Genomic DNA, 16,682 nt, shown 5'->3' on the forward strand with positions numbered 1-16,682 from the left:
CCGGTTGACAGTTATTTTTCACAAAAAAAAAATATAATACAAGATGTATGACACGACTGTCGCACAAGCTCAAGCAGCACGCTTCAGAAGCCCTGACAGGGAGAAGTGTCGGTGGAACGGGGCCCCGCGAAGACGTGACATCGCACCGTAAATTTTGCTCAACGCATCCATCGAGATTGTGTCATTCCTCACAAAGGTTACGGTAAATGAGGCTGACAAATTGTTTTTCAACTAACCCATTGTGCTGCAGCTGATGACTAATGGTTTGTGGGAATGGATCCTACTTGGCTCGACAAATCTCACCACGTATGAGGGTGATGCAACGCTGACATTTTCGTAAGCAGCAGTTACACCAGATCGTCCGCACACTTTGAGACCGGAGTCAGATTTGCCATGGGATGGTCACACCTACGTCATCTGTCAATGACTTGATCAATGATTTTAGTGGTTTCTACAGTAATAATGACCTGCTGGAACAGTGGATCTATTCTTCTGGCAGAAAACAAAGATGGACAGATGCCTCCATATTTAAACCAGAGGTCTTCTTACTATTATTCCCTCCAACATTTTGGGGCGTTTAGCACAAGTGTTGAAAAGGCGGCCAGTGGCATTATCTAAGTTTAGACCACTTCCTCTATTCTTGTGTAGACAGGACTGTGCAGTCCATTTCAAGCCATAATGGAAAATACCATTCAGCCTTTATGCCATATTTTCCACAAGCTTTGCATTTTAAAATAAAATACCAGATGGAAAATGATGGTAAATAATAGAAACAAAGGGAAACATGTTTTAAGGAAAAGACAATTGACCGTTTGCTAAGCTACACCCCCGTTGGTTATTGTTGTTATGCCTGTCGAGTTCTATAGCGAGACATAAGAGAATGCAGCAGAAATTACTTATATTTGTAGGCCAGCTCGGAAGTTAGCCTCGCACTGGTTCCCTCGACACCATTTTTTGATTTTTCCAGAAAATAAGCTCTGTGGCAAACACAAGTTTATGACACTTATACTTATGAAACCATTTTTTTGATTTTTGAAGCGTGAATGCAATCTGCAGATGTAAAAAGCTAACGTTAGGCTACATGAACCCATGGCACCAAGGTTGCATGAGCGCGAGCATATACAACGAGGCTGTAAAGGCGGACTAGTGGCCATGATGAGGTTTTATAGTCTCATTTAGCGACATGTAACAGATTTGAAATTCACAAAAGGGACATTTACTGACATGTTTTATGTCGTACAACATAAAGTGAAAATCTGTAACCAAAAACCCATTCAAAAAACCCCATTGACTTTGAGACAAGGGACCCGGAAGTGCAAAAATGCTGACTCATTTCATGGTTTTAGGACTCATTCTATCCATGGATTTGTAGCAGATTTAACGCTTAAATTCTTTCTAATTTTTTTAAACAATGGGTCAATGATTTCAGGCTACAGTACACAAAAGCAGGCTTCTCATTCCTAGCCAGAAACATAAATTTTGCCGTCTGAAATGACGACTGTCGCTGGCAGATTTTTTTCAGGTGTGGCTAGTTAGCTCATTAAGCTAACATTGGCTGAAATCACTTCTCTCCGGCTGACTTTTTATCTTCGCCTGCTGACTCATGTGAATAAATAAATATGCACTTGCATATGTATTGCAGTACACAGTAGCACGCTAGTTAGCTGGGCTTGCTAATGATTGCAGCTCATGCTTCATTTTTGCAGAGTATCGCTCTTACTACAGCTACATGCACACTGCTTTGGCATGCGGAAATGTGCTTGGTAAGACCCTTTCAAATGAAGCAATGCTTACTTGAGTGACATTTCATCACAGATTATGGTCTTTGTGTGGACATGATTAGTGATTTAGTCTAACTAAAGAGTTACATTTTTCACTTGGACTGTTTCATTTCCAGGACTTTTAGTGGCTCAGAGAGGTGAAAGTGTCCAGTATTTCACAAGAAAAACATCAATTGGAGTCAGACAGTCAGAAGAAGTAAATATAATTGTGTGTGAAACAAACATCTTGTGGCTCTTCATATTTATCTTGGGACGTCTTGGTGGGTCCTGAACCCCAGGATGGGAACCACTGGGTTCAAATGCAGATGGAAAGCCCTATAACTGTTTTTGAAAAACTAGTCCCAGTGCTATAAAATAAGAGTTTTTTAACCTTTTCAGATGTATAAGCAAAAGGCATGAAATGCATTTTTTTTTTCAATATTAGATACTTATACATTTTCAAAAACATATCAAGCAATTCAATGTTGGAAACCCTATCTATATATTAAGCAAAGCCACCTGGGTCCTGGTCCAAAGGTTGAGAGACATTTTTTCTTTAAAAATACATGTCCTCATATGATCATGAACATTTGCCCAATGTCCTGCTTCCTGTTGGGCCCACCTGAGGAAGCAGAGGAGTTTCCTGAACACGGATTTAGCTGGAGATTCTGTGCTCAGCCTTCTCATGAAACATTGAGTTTATTTACAGTCATTTGAATACTGACACAACTTGTTTCACCGACTACTATTCTGTTAGCGGACTAAAGCTACTCACCTCACCAAGTCAGTCATACAGGAGCCAACCACCGTCACATCAAAAGCCTCTTCGGTCATTATCTGATTGAGACACACATCTGTGTTATTTCTACAGCAACAACATCATTTCTTGACATGAAATATCGTCAAAGATTCTTCTTTTGAATTATGCTCCGACGATTTGGGAGATTCTTGAATTTCTCAACCTCCGTCCAGTAAAAAACCCATTCATAAACAAGGACAAAATCTAAAGCATAGCGGCCTCCTCGGGGGCATATCAGGCAAAATATGTAAACTACTTTTGCCAACAGCCTCCAAACAAAGACAAAAAAAAATCACTTGATATTATTTATCTCCCACATTAGCATGAGCTTGACTGAAACAAGGAAGAAGGTAAAAATAGAGCATTCATCGCTGGCTGAGTTGGACGGGTTCCAATCTTATTGGGGGTGGAGGTGGGGTGGAGGGGGGGGGCGGGCATTTCAATGCTACACCACGTGAATGCACCGCGGCCCAGCAAAAGTCTATAATTAATTCAATCCTCGGCTTGTATCACAGCTAATGCTAGTGTGTTAATCTCCTCAAATCTCTGCCGAGGCAGTGGAGGACTTGGAAAGCCTGGCCGCTGGCTGCAGGATGGCTCAATTCTCTCTTCCCACATCTCGCAGCATATTGTCTTCCCTCGGCAGGCATGAAAAGCTCGCCCAGAAAACCCTCAGCGTCTCCACTGCAGGAGAATATTATGGGATCTGCATTGTCCAACCACTTGAAATCAGCAAGGGGCCCTCTTAAAATTCTCCCTCTCTTGTTGAATTTGAGGGTGGATTCACGATCAAGCAGACCAACCTGAATATGTGTTTGTACACACAGACCTTAATGAATACGAATGCATGAATTAGGAGATGATTAAAGAGTTGACACTTGCATTTTTGGGGTGGAATTAACAAAGCGTGCTCTCAAAAGGCTACATTCATGTGTTTGAAACAATTTAGTCTGAATGCTAATCAAAGTTGTGCACAGTGGGTTAAACAATTTAGACTGAGCCATAAGCAAATTCCACAAGAAAATTTTGTTGTTGGAGCCATTTAAAAAAACATGTAAGATTACATATTTTGCCTATGTCTGGTTAGGCTGGATAATGATTGTTATTACAATGATATGACCATTTATGGTTAAAAAAAGAAGTAGACGGAGCTTAGGTAATGGCTATAATCACAGAAATACTCCTTATATACTCAGTCCACCCAAACGCACACACACTTAGTTTCACATTGTCGTATTCTCCTAACCATTTCAGAATACTCAAAAGATAACTGTAGCAAAACGTTGAACCAATAACATGACCCCTCGGGTCATTGAATGAAGTACACCGGTAATGGTTGGATGATAGCCAGCTCTACATATTTTACGGTTGCTGTTTCCAATGGATACTTCATCATCCACGGGTATTGTTACTTATTCTGAATCACCCCCATGACGGTGGAATTTCCCAGTAGTGAATCAGCCCCATTGCCCTCCTGTGGAAACACCACTGGTCTTGCTGCACGCATTGATATAATTCTATGCCTTTGTACTTATTTCACATTTAGATTTTTTCCAGGTACGATTTGTTCTTTTTGTACAAGACAAACACATTCAAGGTGTCATATGAAATGACACCTTGAATGTGTCTATTTTTTTGTTTTTTAATGACACATACAAGAACATAAATGCCAAACAGCCACCTACCCCTAATGTCTGTAATATATTTAGGCATATATTTTCCTCATTTTGCAGGATTCTGGTAGTCATACACATCAAATTCTAAGTGGTTTTTTTTGGATAAATCAATTGGGTTAATTGATTTATTAATTCTGTATAATTACAAGGAAGGGAAATATAACAATAGAAACACAGGGTTTAAGGGGAAAATTCATTCATTAGGGTTTACGTAATATCAACTTTTACTCATATATGAGTATATATTTGTAAATATGTATACAAGCGTACACATATATAAGTAGTTATAGTGCTTGAGTAGGTTCTTCCTCACATATGTGGGCGACTTGTGTATTAAAATGGGTGATTACTAAAGTATTTTAAATAAAAAATACTTTGTATGAAAAACAGTTGAGTGTTGAATTGTTGATGTATTTACCTCTATGATGTAATCCAATTTAGTGTTAATAGTCTTACTACTGATAAAGTGGAGTTCCTACTGGTAGTATTATTGTTGTACAGTATGCACACAAATCCTTATTTCACAAGAAAGTACGTATAGCTGTCAGACAAACTTCACAATACCACAAAAAGGAAATATTAAGATGTTTTTCAGCAACTCATTTAGTTAACGTTACGTGTGAAACATCATTTTCAACTGTGGAGATGAAGGAACACTGTGGAATACAGTGGAATGACCCCGCTTAATACGAACGCTAAAGTCAAATCAAGTGTGTTGAGACAAACTGTTGTTGAGAAATGCGACACAAAAATTACCTTACATTCAAAAGTGTTCTTGCAGCAGTAACCAGTTCTAACTCAACACCCAGCAGACGGCCAAAGTGCAATATGACAGCTGGCTAACGTCACAGGTGTTGCCAGATCAATTGCTTACACTAAATCATTGGAATACAAATGTATTCTTGCTTATAATTGTTTATGTATAATTACGTCAAAATACACATTATTTATTAGTTATATATAATGAGAAAATGTGGCGCAGGGAGTGAAAACACTCACTGTGTACACAGGCATTATTACAGACGGCTAAGTGCGGGGCTATCAATAGGACCCAAACAACATGTACCGGAAATTTTGAGAGCATGAAGTAAACATTGGAGTTTATGCTTAAATTTAATGATTTTCAGCTCTTTCAGGTACTCTAACTCACACCGCATGTTGTATCTAAATGGACAATAATGAATAAATATTTTTTTTGACTAAGCTAGTTGCTCAAATTGTGTCACTTTGACGCTCGATTCCGTGGTAAGCTAACAACGGCTAACGATACCAAGCTGGCGAGCATTTACAGTAACTCAATTCTGACATGACAGCTCAAAATGACCGTGTGTTATGTTAACGTATACGTATATATATGTTAGCTCGTGTCGTCTCCAGTATCAATACATGTTTTCTAATTGTAAAATGCTACGTAAAGCATTTCCCTGAACTGTTGCTGTACCTCCACAGACTCCTCAACAGTGGATACAATGAACAACATGTCCCCTGAGGTTGCACTGCACCGGATTTCACCCGAGCTGCGGCCCTTGCTGTCCAGCGTTGTGCGAAATGGCCGTGTGGGACTCGACTCCACGAACTGTCTCCGTGTCACGGACATCAAAACTGGGTGAGGAGCAGTTTTGGACACATGTGAAACAAACACAGCGGCGTGCATTCAGTAGCCCTAACGTTTGCACTGCAGCGATGCTGTATTCAAATGATACAAGAAAAAATGTTCTAAGCTAAAATAGGATAAGTCAGGTATGAAATACACACATATAAGTTGCAGTGTCAGAAATGATTTAATAAAAGGCAGCGGCAAACAGAAACGTCTACAGCCTCGACTGAAAAGAAGTGACAGTTGCAGTGGACCTGCACTTTTCCTGGAGTTTGTTCCAACAGTTTGTGCTCAAAAACTGAACGCTGCTTCTGCATGTTAAGTTTTGTCTCTAAGGGACAGACAGCAGACCTGTCCCAGACGACCTGAGAGCTCTGTAACTGAACATCAGAAATGTATTTAAACCCTAAACCTTAAGCTAAAGCTTAAAAAGCAACAGTAGTATTGTGAAATCAATTTGTTGACAGACAGGAAGCCCGTGCAAAGACGTCAGAACTGGAATGATGTGATCCACTTCCTTGATCTTAGTGAGGACTGGAGCAGCAGTGTTCTGAATCAGCTGCAGCTGTCTGATTGACTTTTTTAGGGACACCTGTAAAGACACCGTTACAGTGGTCAAGTCAAGTTTTTCCAAATCATGCTGAGACATAAATCCTTTAATCCTTGATATATTCTTAAAGTGATAATAGGTTGACTTTGTAATTGTCTTAATGTGGCTGTTAACATGCAGGTCTGATTTTATGACTACACCTAGATCTCTGGCTTGGTTTGTGATTTTAAATATTCCAGATTGAAGCTGAGCACAGAGTTTTAATCGTTCCTCCTTTGCTCCAAAAACAACTTCCTCAGTTTAATCTTCGTACCAGAATGCTCCTTGAGTTTTTCTATTTTTGTCTACACAGCCTTCTACCTTTCCCTTTTTTAAATGAAAGAACTAGATATTTTCTTGTACATATTTTCTACAACAACATCACCAATCTTTTTTGTTATTTGATCCATCACACTTACTGGTGGCTGAAGATGTAAAGAAAGTTCTGTACAGTCCCTCCCTGTTGTGGCTGTTGTGTTGACCCTCATCATTCAATGGAATTTGGTCTTTGTAATCAAATGTGCTTTTTGAATGATTTGCCTTTCAAACACTACAGGTGATCAAGTTTGGTTTTAATAGTGACGGTTGCTATTGATGACAAACTAGTAAGAGAATTCTGTTTACCAGGAAATTAGACAATCCCGGAGGGAAATGGTGCGGTCTTTGCATTGTTTAAATCTTTTTTTATTCCACCTCCACTGCTCTGTGCTAAAGGTTTAAAATGTACCCACATGGTGGCTTTAATGGATATTCATATTTTTTTTAGCAGAATTGGATTCCACAGATTTGATGAGTTGTTATTGTTGACTTTTATTTTTCAATAATATTTTATTGGAAGCAACGTTACATGTACAGAAACATAGAAATATAACACAATGAGTGTCTCTCCACATTTTAATATTTTTCCCCTCTGCCCCCTCCCCCTCAACCCTCCCCCATTGCCAAACCAAAGGTTAAAACATTAATGACATAAATACAAATTATACAAAATACAAAAAAAATATTTTTTTGTACAGAACTGGATTCCTTAGATTTTCTGAATACACATACTTAAAAAAAGAAAAATGTTCTCTATACTTCTCACTGTCACTACCAAACGTCTCAGCAGTACACCTTCATTTTATTATTCATGATTTCATGTTACAAAAAATTAAAAATCACACTAATGTAACCCCCCAAGAGGTGCATGCCGGTTGATTGGGAGAAAATAAATGGGCATAACCTAAATCCTTTTAAAACGTCAGTCGTGAAGTTGATTTGGAAAAGTTAAACGCATTAACAAGTTTAGGTCGATACATTCTTTCCATCTCTTAGCTCCACGTTCTTCTCATATAAAGTGAACGCTGCATTATTGGAGGAACATGACAGCCAGCTGACATTTCAGGCAGCTCGAGTTCTAAAAGTGACTCGTGTATAGAAAAGGGTTTGACATAAAAAAGAAAGTGGTGCGGTTTGTCGCTGTTGAGAACACGATTTTAAGTTTGCAGCATCACACTCGATGTGCTTTAAATCAAACCTAAAACTTTCTGATGCTCACTGTTCTCAGACTGTTCCATTGATTATGTCTTTTGCTGTTTCCATTAACTCCCATGTTCAGCTGTACATCTCTGACCCCTGGTCCCTGCTGTGATCGCTTCAAACTTCACATCCCCTACGCTGGAGAAACCCTGAAATGTGAGTAAATGAGTCATTGAATCTGATCAGTTTAGTCTCTGACGTTGGTTGAATACTCACTAATCCTGTGTTGAAGAGTTGTTGGTATTGTTGTCTTTTTATCTATAACATGTCATTGGAAGGAACATTAGGTGTACAAAAACATACGTATATATCAGATGTGACCCCAGAACCCCTCCCACCCAACCAATGCTCCGAACACAAAGTACAAACCTCGGGGACATCAAGTACTAAGCACCATTCACAAATGAATTGTTAGACGTCATTTCTGTTTGCACAAGTCATACTTTTACATTTTAGCAGTTGGAGAAAATGAAGTCCCATATGCCTTAAGTATAATAGTATACAACAATACACAGCATCTAATTAAACTACATGTATTACGAGCGGTCTTAATCATAGTGAAGCACTGGTAGTTGGTCATAATAAGATGAGAGGGCCAGGTACAGTAACATTTCTGGGCTCATCGAATGGCAGATTAGATTTTTTTTTCCCACTTTAAGGAATTGGAAGAATGAATCATGTCCTGCATAAGGAATGATGATGAAGGGGGTGCAGAGGACTTCCAAAGAGGTAATATTCTTCTTCGACGGGGAGGAGAACCAAAAGCAATTATGCTTAGCCGCCTCAATGTGGAGGCTTCATCTAACCCGGGCACTCCAAAAATAGCTACACCAGGTAGGCCCTCCAACCCCAATGACTTCAGAAGCCATTTCATAAAAGGGGCACCAGAAACGTATCAATTTAGGGCATGACCAGAACATGTGCTTCAGGTCAGCTGGGGATTGTGCACAGCGGTCGCATTTGTCGTCTACTACGGGTAAAACTTTAATGTGGAGAGATGAATCCGATGTAGAACCTTAAAGTGGATTAGACCCAGATGGGCACCGGAGGGAGAGGAGCTGACACGAGCACTGGCAACTCTTTCTCCCAGGCACATGCACACTGTTGCTAAGAGTATGGTCTTTGAAAGATATCGTTCATTGTTGACTTTTGTGAAAATAGTTTTGGGAGAGAAACTACAAAAACGTAGTAGTACAAGAAGTAGAACTAGGGGTCAACTAAGGCTTTTCAGTCTTGATCCTTCAATATGTTCCCAGATTGATTTACAGCAAACACAAATTAAGGAAGCGTGGCTGACTGAACAATTTAGTTCATTTTGATTCCATTTGTTTGTTCTGTAAAATGTAAGTGCTAACAGCATTTCAATTTGCAGCTTTCCCTCTGTGCTCAGGTTAATTGATTCATTGTCTAGACGAGCAATGTGCATGCACTTTGAAAAAAAAGAAAACGACCAGCGCTGAATTAATTTGATTTTAGGGAAAACATTTCAATCCAACCTTGATTAATTTCGAGAGGTCCACTTTGAAGATGACTGGTGGTTTCAGGTCTCCAACCCAAGTGGATAAATGAAGCCAACACGTTCAGGACACTTTTTAATTAAAAGACATTTTAAATCACAAGAATTATGCACAGGTTAAATGAAGACAGTGGAAATATCCTGACAAGGCCGTAAATTGACCAGAAAGAGGGTTGCTAATGACAAACACCATGTAAACACTCTATCACTTGGACAAAAGACACAATTAACGGAACGGCACCATAGGAATGTTTAGCAAGAAGTAGGACCGAAAGCACCCACAGGAATCCTTCAAGTACAAAAAAACCCAATAGTATTGTTATTTTGGTGACGCTTAATCTGTAAAATAATACCAGTAAACATGCCTTTGTTGAACTTTTACTGGAAGGCTCTCTCACATCTGAATCAAGTCCCCACATCAGAGACTCTGCCGTCTGAGCGTTCCTCCTGAAGTGCCCAATGGGCAACATCAAAACATTTTTATGTGATTATAATCATGGTTTTGAATGTTTTCTACTCCGTGTTTTTTGGAATTATGGTGACTCACAAGACCCATGTCGGATCTCTATGTACACACACGTACTGAAAAGATCAGTTATCGCCTGTCAACTTTCACACGGCAATGGTTTGTCAACGATCAAGTTATAAGTCCAGGGCATTGAAAAGAGTGTGTTTGTCCGGTGATTTGAATTATATGTGCTTGCGTTCCGCAAAAAAGGTCTAAACTAGAAGCTAAATGAATGTCCGTTACATTCGAGCACTCGTGACTTTTCCGTTCTGGCACGAAGGTGATGCGCTTTCAATCAGCCAGAGCTAAAGGGGGCAGGAAGTGGGGAGAGGCCATAGTGACGGAGCAGCGTAGGAGAATGGTGGTAAATGGTGGATCTGTCAGCTAAATTGGTAAAAGACGCTTTTTGTGGCTGGTGAGTTACAGAAAGTTCTTTAAACAGATGTCTTCTCATTTCAGTGGGTTTGAAAAAGGAAGCCTGTTAATGTGCAGGCCAAGATAATAAATATAAGTAAAAAATATGCTGCAGTTGATGGGGCTTGTGTCTGCAGTTTGGGAACATTATGAAATGCAAGAGAAATGTGTATGACGTTTCCTTTAGCTGTCGATAAAGTAATTGTGGCCCTGCTTCGTGAAAAAAAAAAAAGTTTAGCAAAAGGGAAGTATGCTTTGCTTATTTAGCAAAATCTGCTCAAAATATCTGTCTGGGCTGAAAAGACCTCTGTCAAGATGTAACTAAACTCTAGACACGTGTAGATGTAAGGTTTAAGAATACGCAGCACAGGAATAATGCAAGAAGTACTTCTATGAACATCGGACAACTTTTTATTACTTTTCAATATTATTGTCAATATTATTGTCAACATTACGCATAACATTACGTTTGTATTTTAGTTTGTAATAGGCACTGGTACTAATCTTTTGTTGCTGTTTGCTTTTTCTATTTTTGTTGAATAGTATTCACTATTTTTACCTCACTCTTATTGCTATTGTATTTTTTGTATTTGTATCACTCTATTGTTGTACATGTTTATATTTTTTACTCAGTTCTTTTCTTATTCTTCTGTTGGAATCTTTGATCTGGCACAATAATTTCCTTTGGGACTAATAAAGTTCTATCTTATCTTGTGGTGGAATATTAGGGTTTTACATCTATATTGTGATGGAGCCATGTAATCAACCCTTTCTTTACCCTTCCATTAGAGTATAGTATGTATCTATCGTAGTTTAGGAAGAAACCTGAAACCGGACCAAAAAACCTACCAGAAACAGGCCAGTGGAATGTGACATTTCTGCAGCTGTTGCACTAGTCGCTGTACCTTCTTGTGCTGCGGCCTGAGGAAGAACGTTCGTTTAATCAGGGATGCGTGGACCTGCCTGCTGATAGTGTGCAAAAAGACACGGTGTACTCTCCACAGTGTAATAGCTAAGTGCTATTAATGTGAGCCCAGCCCCCTCCCACTTCACCGCTGTGACTGCCACAGCTAAACTACAATGTGTGGCCTTTGTTGTTGTTCGTATTAAGCCCTTATGACCTCAATAAAAATAAAAAAAGTCTTGCTGAAATAGAAGCGAGACTTTGAGAAAGGCACGGCATGCGGCGGCCAGACTATACTTTTCTTCGCCGTCTGTATGAACAAAGCGGTGTTTAAAAGTCCATGTAACCTGTAAAGGTTGCACTTGCAAGACCTTCATTTTCCCTCTGGAGCCATGCCAGCACATCTCTGACAGACTGCCAGTGGTTTCAAACAGATTTACAAGCCCGTCCTCTCGACTCCTCGTTTGACTCCTTTCTCAAAAAAAAAAAATACTTCCATGTGTGTGCTTCTTGCTGTGGCTGGAGCAGCGAAAAAGCGGAACAGAACAGTCTTGCAGCACAATAATGGGCTTGTGTAACATAATATCAGAACATTGTGTACCTGCAAAAGCAGCGTGTTATGTGGTCATATTATATGATGGTCTTGTCGTTTGCGTCGGCAAAGGGGTTTTACAGTCTGTAGTTTTATTTCTTTATTTTTTTCTCTAAATGCATTTTTTAATTGTAGTGTTTTAGTACCTTTTGGTTTCACTCTTTTCAGATCAGAAAAAACAAAAACAAACAAGAACCATATATGATTTTTGCATCGCTTATTGTATGCTATTTTAAAAGTATCTGCAATTATCTTTACAAGACAGACCTGTTTGGCAGGATTTGAGTGGCTTCAATGGTACATGTCTAGTTTCATTACTGTTGGTACGGCAGCCGCTCCAACAAAAACAAACGGCCGCCTCAAGAAGTTATTACCTGTCGAGGTGAAGATAATGTCAAAGTGTTCCCTCTGCATTTTCCCTTGTTTCAGCTGCGATCGAAAAAAAAACACTCTCTATATCTTGAAACTAGATGGAATAAGGCAGATTGCCATGTTCATATAATAAAAGAATGACACATTTTTTCACTTGTTGACATATTAGGGCTTAGTTAGACACAAAATGACATGTTAAGATGGAGTTTTTTTTTTGAATGAGCTCATATGAGATAAAAGTTAGCTTGATCCATTGAGACTTTGAGGTCATCTTATAGCACACAATGACATGCAAGCAAAGTCAACTTTTTGAATTCATGTTCTCCATATCAGTCTTCAATCAGCTGATCGTTTTTTCCTTCTTTCCTCCCAGGGGATATCATATTCAATGCACAGTATCCAGAATTGCCACCAGATTTTATTTTTGGAGAGGATGCCGAGTTTCTCCCTGAACCCTCGGAACTACCGGTGAGTATTTACACTCGTGTGAGAATCATTCTTTTTTTTTTTTCTTTAATGTATTAGACATGTGGTTTATTCTACATTGCATGTATATGCTTTATTTGACTACTCTTTTGCACAAGAAAAACAAATTTACCACATGATTTGTTTTTGTTCTTTTCCACTTGTTAAAAGCCAGAGCTTTTCATTCATTTGCCACATTGCATGGTTCTCTTATGTGGTCCTAAATGTCAGACAGATGCGTCAAATTGCCGATCATAACTTCACTGATCCCAGTAGCCGGAGGGAGTTGAAGCAGTGCCACATACACACTTAAGCTGCTTTCCCACTGGACAAAAAAACCCCTCTAACATCTGGCTTTTGTCTTCAGTGGGAAAGGTTACAATCAGCATTCAGTCCCGATACAAATGACACTGCAGTAGTCACGGGTGTTTATCCGCTCCATCTCCGATCGGCAGCAATGGAAACATGACATGAAACATGACACGGGTGGATACGCTCATTTTCGCCTCTTTCCGGCACGATGCTATGACTGTCATCATCATCAGTTTGTCGTATAAGACACGTCATACACTTTTGATAAAAACTAAATTATACTTACCAATCTTTCTGGTCGCTTAGCAGCAGCTGAGTTGTGGCGAGGTACAGTGTGTGTACTGGTAGCTCCGTTAGCTGTTAGCAGTAAGCCAAACACTCCTTACAAAACAATAAAAGTGAGCTGACTAACTATCAGTGATGTACGCTACCAATGGGCTGTAAAGCGTCATAAAACACACTTCGTTCAAACTTTAAAACAAGCGGCGATGTATGCAGTCAATGGCCGAGGTACAGCAGTGTGTGCACTGGTAGTTCTGTTAGCCGTAAGTGGTAAGCCAAACACTGTTCTTAACAATAGAAGTGAGCCGCAGAGCAACAGCCGAGAGGTACGCAGCAGTACTGGTAGTTCCGTTAGCTGTTAGCCAAACACAATTCATTTTGTTAGCTATTGGCCAAACACAAAGTGTTATACCTCGACTGTGTGTCTTGGCGCAGAGTAGCAGTTAAAGCAGGGGTGTCAAACTCATTTTCATCTCGGACCACATCAGCATCATAGTCGCCCTCAAAGGGCCGGTTGTAACTGTAAGACTGTATAACTGTAACTACTCCCTAACATATTGTTAAATAACTGTCTCTGCATTTGATTATTGTTTATTCAAGTATAAAACGATTGTACATGCAGTTATATACATGTAAAATTATATTTCAGCACATTTCTGTTATTATAACATAAATCCTTTTAATTTAGGGTTAAAAAACCCACATTACTCTATCAAAGATCAAACTTAAAGAAAATAACAAAGACAAATATGATCAAACACAAGTTATTACATTAACTTTGTTCAAAGCTATTTTTGTCCTCTCTCTGCATCACTAATGTTCCTCCTCGTCGTCGTCGTCCCGTTCATGCAGCTACATCCAAGAGCTCCTCACTGACAGTCAGGTCTGTCTTCAGCCTCTTATAAACACTGATAGATGCTCTGTATCCGTGTTGTTTGTGCTTTTATCAACAGCTAATGAAAAAGACAAGTACCTGCTCGTCTCTTCGGCTAGCCGTGTTGTTAGATTGTCTGCTAGTTCCTGAACTCGGTCTGCGATGGTGTTTCTTCACAAACTGACATTTGTAAAAGTCTGTATCTGGTCGGAGCTCACCTGCGCACAGACCTTTAAGCATGCACTGGGCTGTTGCTTTTATAAATATATTGTGCTTTGATTGCAGTCTGCCTTTTAATTCTTGGACAATTCAATTTTTTTCTTGGAGGCTAAATTTAGCTCCGTGTTTGGTGTCAAAATGCAGACGTAAACTCTATTCCTTCATCAGACACTGCCTCATAACACAGAAGACAGACCGGTTTTTCTCCTTGAAGCTCAAACATGTATTCGCTTTCCCATTTTTCATTAAATGTTCTTCCCTCTGCATACATTTTTCTCTTCGTGGACATTTTGGGATTATTTGTCGATCATTTTCAACTCAGTCACTTGTTGGAAAACCGCTTTACAAGCTGATGCCTCTCCTGTCCACCTGTTGTGATATGTCGGCACACAGACAACATGCTATCTCATCATTTCGACTTTCTATCTCATCATTTCGACAATGGGGATATTTTTATTTTCAAGTCTAACTTTTAATTAAAAAAAAAAAAATATATATATATATATTTTTTTATAAATTTTTTTTGCTGCCAGATTCGTGGGCCTCATTAAATGACATGGCGGGCCGGATCCGGCCTGCGGGCCTTGAGTTTGACATGTCTGAGGTAGAGGGTCAGAGACTCACTCAGCTGTGTTATCACTAGATTAAGAGTAGTGAGTGAGGAGTCGGCAGGCAGTATAAAACAGGCAATAAAAGAAAAAGTGTGAGTCGGAGGTCCTTGAGCATTTAGCCAATGACTGGGCACCCAAAATAGTATGCAGTTTAATGCAGCAGAATGCGAGATTAACCGTGGACGGACACAGAGGTACGCACGTGACCGATCGTCTGATCCTGCTGGTGGGGATAAAAAGTAGTAACCGGCGTAACATTTCCACTGGCCTGCATGATGCTTTCTACTGTTTTCAGAACCAGAAATACATACTTGTCTACTGGCAATAAGAAAGAAGTTAATCACCTATTTTTATCTCTTTTTTTGGTAGGAAAAGGGTATTTGTTAAAGCAAACTAGCAACCGTGTGTGTTCACTGTTAGATAGCTAGAAATGTCGCAATAATTGTCTGTTGTATTTAATAATGCCATAAACTCTGTTTTGACTTACTAGTTATCTGCACATCTGATTATCTCTGGCAAGCTAGCCTAAACAGGATAAAGGGACTGTACTAGTTTGTGTCGGACATGAGTCAGTGTTGTAGAACTCGAGATCTGTCTTTATTTCAAGATAGGGTATATCACTAAAGTGCCTGTGCATTGTCTGATTTATTTGTTAACATCATTACTTTGATAGCTCATAGAAAACAAATGGAACTTCTCCCACATACAATTCAGCTCTTGCAATGCCTTTTGATTATTTTACCATTTCACATGGTACACTTATACATTCACATACAGTGTACATGGCAATAAAAGAGGTGAATGAATGGGAATCTTCATCTCCACTTTTACCAAAGTGGATATTTCAGATTAGTTTAAATGTGTGTTTTGTATGTTCTACATTTAAGTGCGTCATACAGTGTGGGACTCGCACTGGTCTGCTCTTGTGTCAGTTTCAATACACTTGGTAATGACTTGGTCTCGGTTTAGGTGGTCTGGACTAGAACACTGACATGCATGTGAACCAGCACTTGTATGGTTGGCATTAACGTCCTTGATAATACTAGGCTTCCAGGAAATGTACCTGCAGGGGAAATCCATAGAATCTTAGTTTGTATAACTTTTTTAACATTAACATCTTTGTTTCCAATGTTGACATAACTTTTAACTTTAACCAGAAAATGTTGATATAAAAGTATCTAGACTTAAATAATTGTATGTCTAGTATGAGAACTGGTTTTCTAGGACTGATTGCATCAGCACTGTCTAGTCTCAAATGGGGTGTGGTTTTAATGTTTGTATGGTATTACAAGCTGCCACACCACTAAAAGTGGTTACGACATGACTGTCAGTTCCAGATAATGTGCATGCATTTTGTAATCACACTTAATTTGCAATGCTTAACAATTATGTTAATGGTCAGATCCTGCTATTTCTGTTTCAATGGTAGAAAGGAATACTCTGTAAACATGTTCTGGTAATTTTACAAATGGGTTACTTAACACAGGTATGCTAAAATCTAGGAATAACACATCTCCAGCATAATCAAAGAAAACATTGGTCTTGTTACAAAAACCTCTCATTTATTTTTGTATGCTCTTTCTTGTCAGGCACTTAGGTTCCTCTCAATACTTTATACGCCATTTTAAGTCAAATGTAGCAACAACAAAATGTACATCTCTGTCTGCCCAAACG

At 39.2% G+C, this 16,682-nt stretch overlaps 2 protein-coding genes across 8 annotated transcripts in view; one reads left to right on the top strand and one right to left on the bottom strand.

Annotated features, from left to right (window-relative positions):
- Positions 1 to 5,067, bottom strand: part of rbks (ribokinase) — a 31,362-nt gene extending 26,295 nt beyond the window's left edge. The window contains exons 1-2 of one of the 7 annotated variants that reach the window (XM_068717955.1): positions 4,997 to 5,067; positions 2,536 to 2,597 (exon numbers count right to left, since the gene is read on the bottom strand). In XM_068717955.1, coding sequence (XP_068574056.1) covers positions 2,536 to 2,594 — 59 coding nt within the window. In that variant the 5' untranslated portion in view covers positions 2,595 to 2,597; positions 4,997 to 5,067. Of the gene's footprint in view, positions 1 to 2,279; positions 2,325 to 2,535; positions 2,598 to 4,991 lie in introns of those variants that run through there. The other 6 variants (XM_068717956.1, XM_068717960.1, XM_068717961.1 and 3 more) reach the window with 6 other exon arrangements.
- A 217-nt stretch (positions 5,068 to 5,284) lies between these two features.
- babam2 (BRISC and BRCA1 A complex member 2) overlaps positions 5,285 to 16,682 on the top strand; it is a 60,106-nt gene continuing 48,708 nt past the window's right edge. Inside the window, exons 1-4 of the mRNA XM_068717873.1 lie at positions 5,285 to 5,371; positions 5,685 to 5,841; positions 8,019 to 8,095; positions 12,619 to 12,713. Coding sequence (XP_068573974.1) covers positions 5,705 to 5,841; positions 8,019 to 8,095; positions 12,619 to 12,713 — 309 coding nt within the window. The 5' untranslated portion in view covers positions 5,285 to 5,371; positions 5,685 to 5,704. The remainder of the gene's footprint in view (positions 5,372 to 5,684; positions 5,842 to 8,018; positions 8,096 to 12,618; positions 12,714 to 16,682) is intronic.

Source organism: Cebidichthys violaceus, unplaced genomic scaffold (genome assembly GCF_023349555.1).
Source record: "Cebidichthys violaceus isolate CVI_PGR_0920_01 unplaced genomic scaffold, fCebVio1.0.p SCAF_22, whole genome shotgun sequence".
Lineage (NCBI taxonomy): Eukaryota > Metazoa > Chordata > Actinopteri > Perciformes > Stichaeidae > Cebidichthys > Cebidichthys violaceus.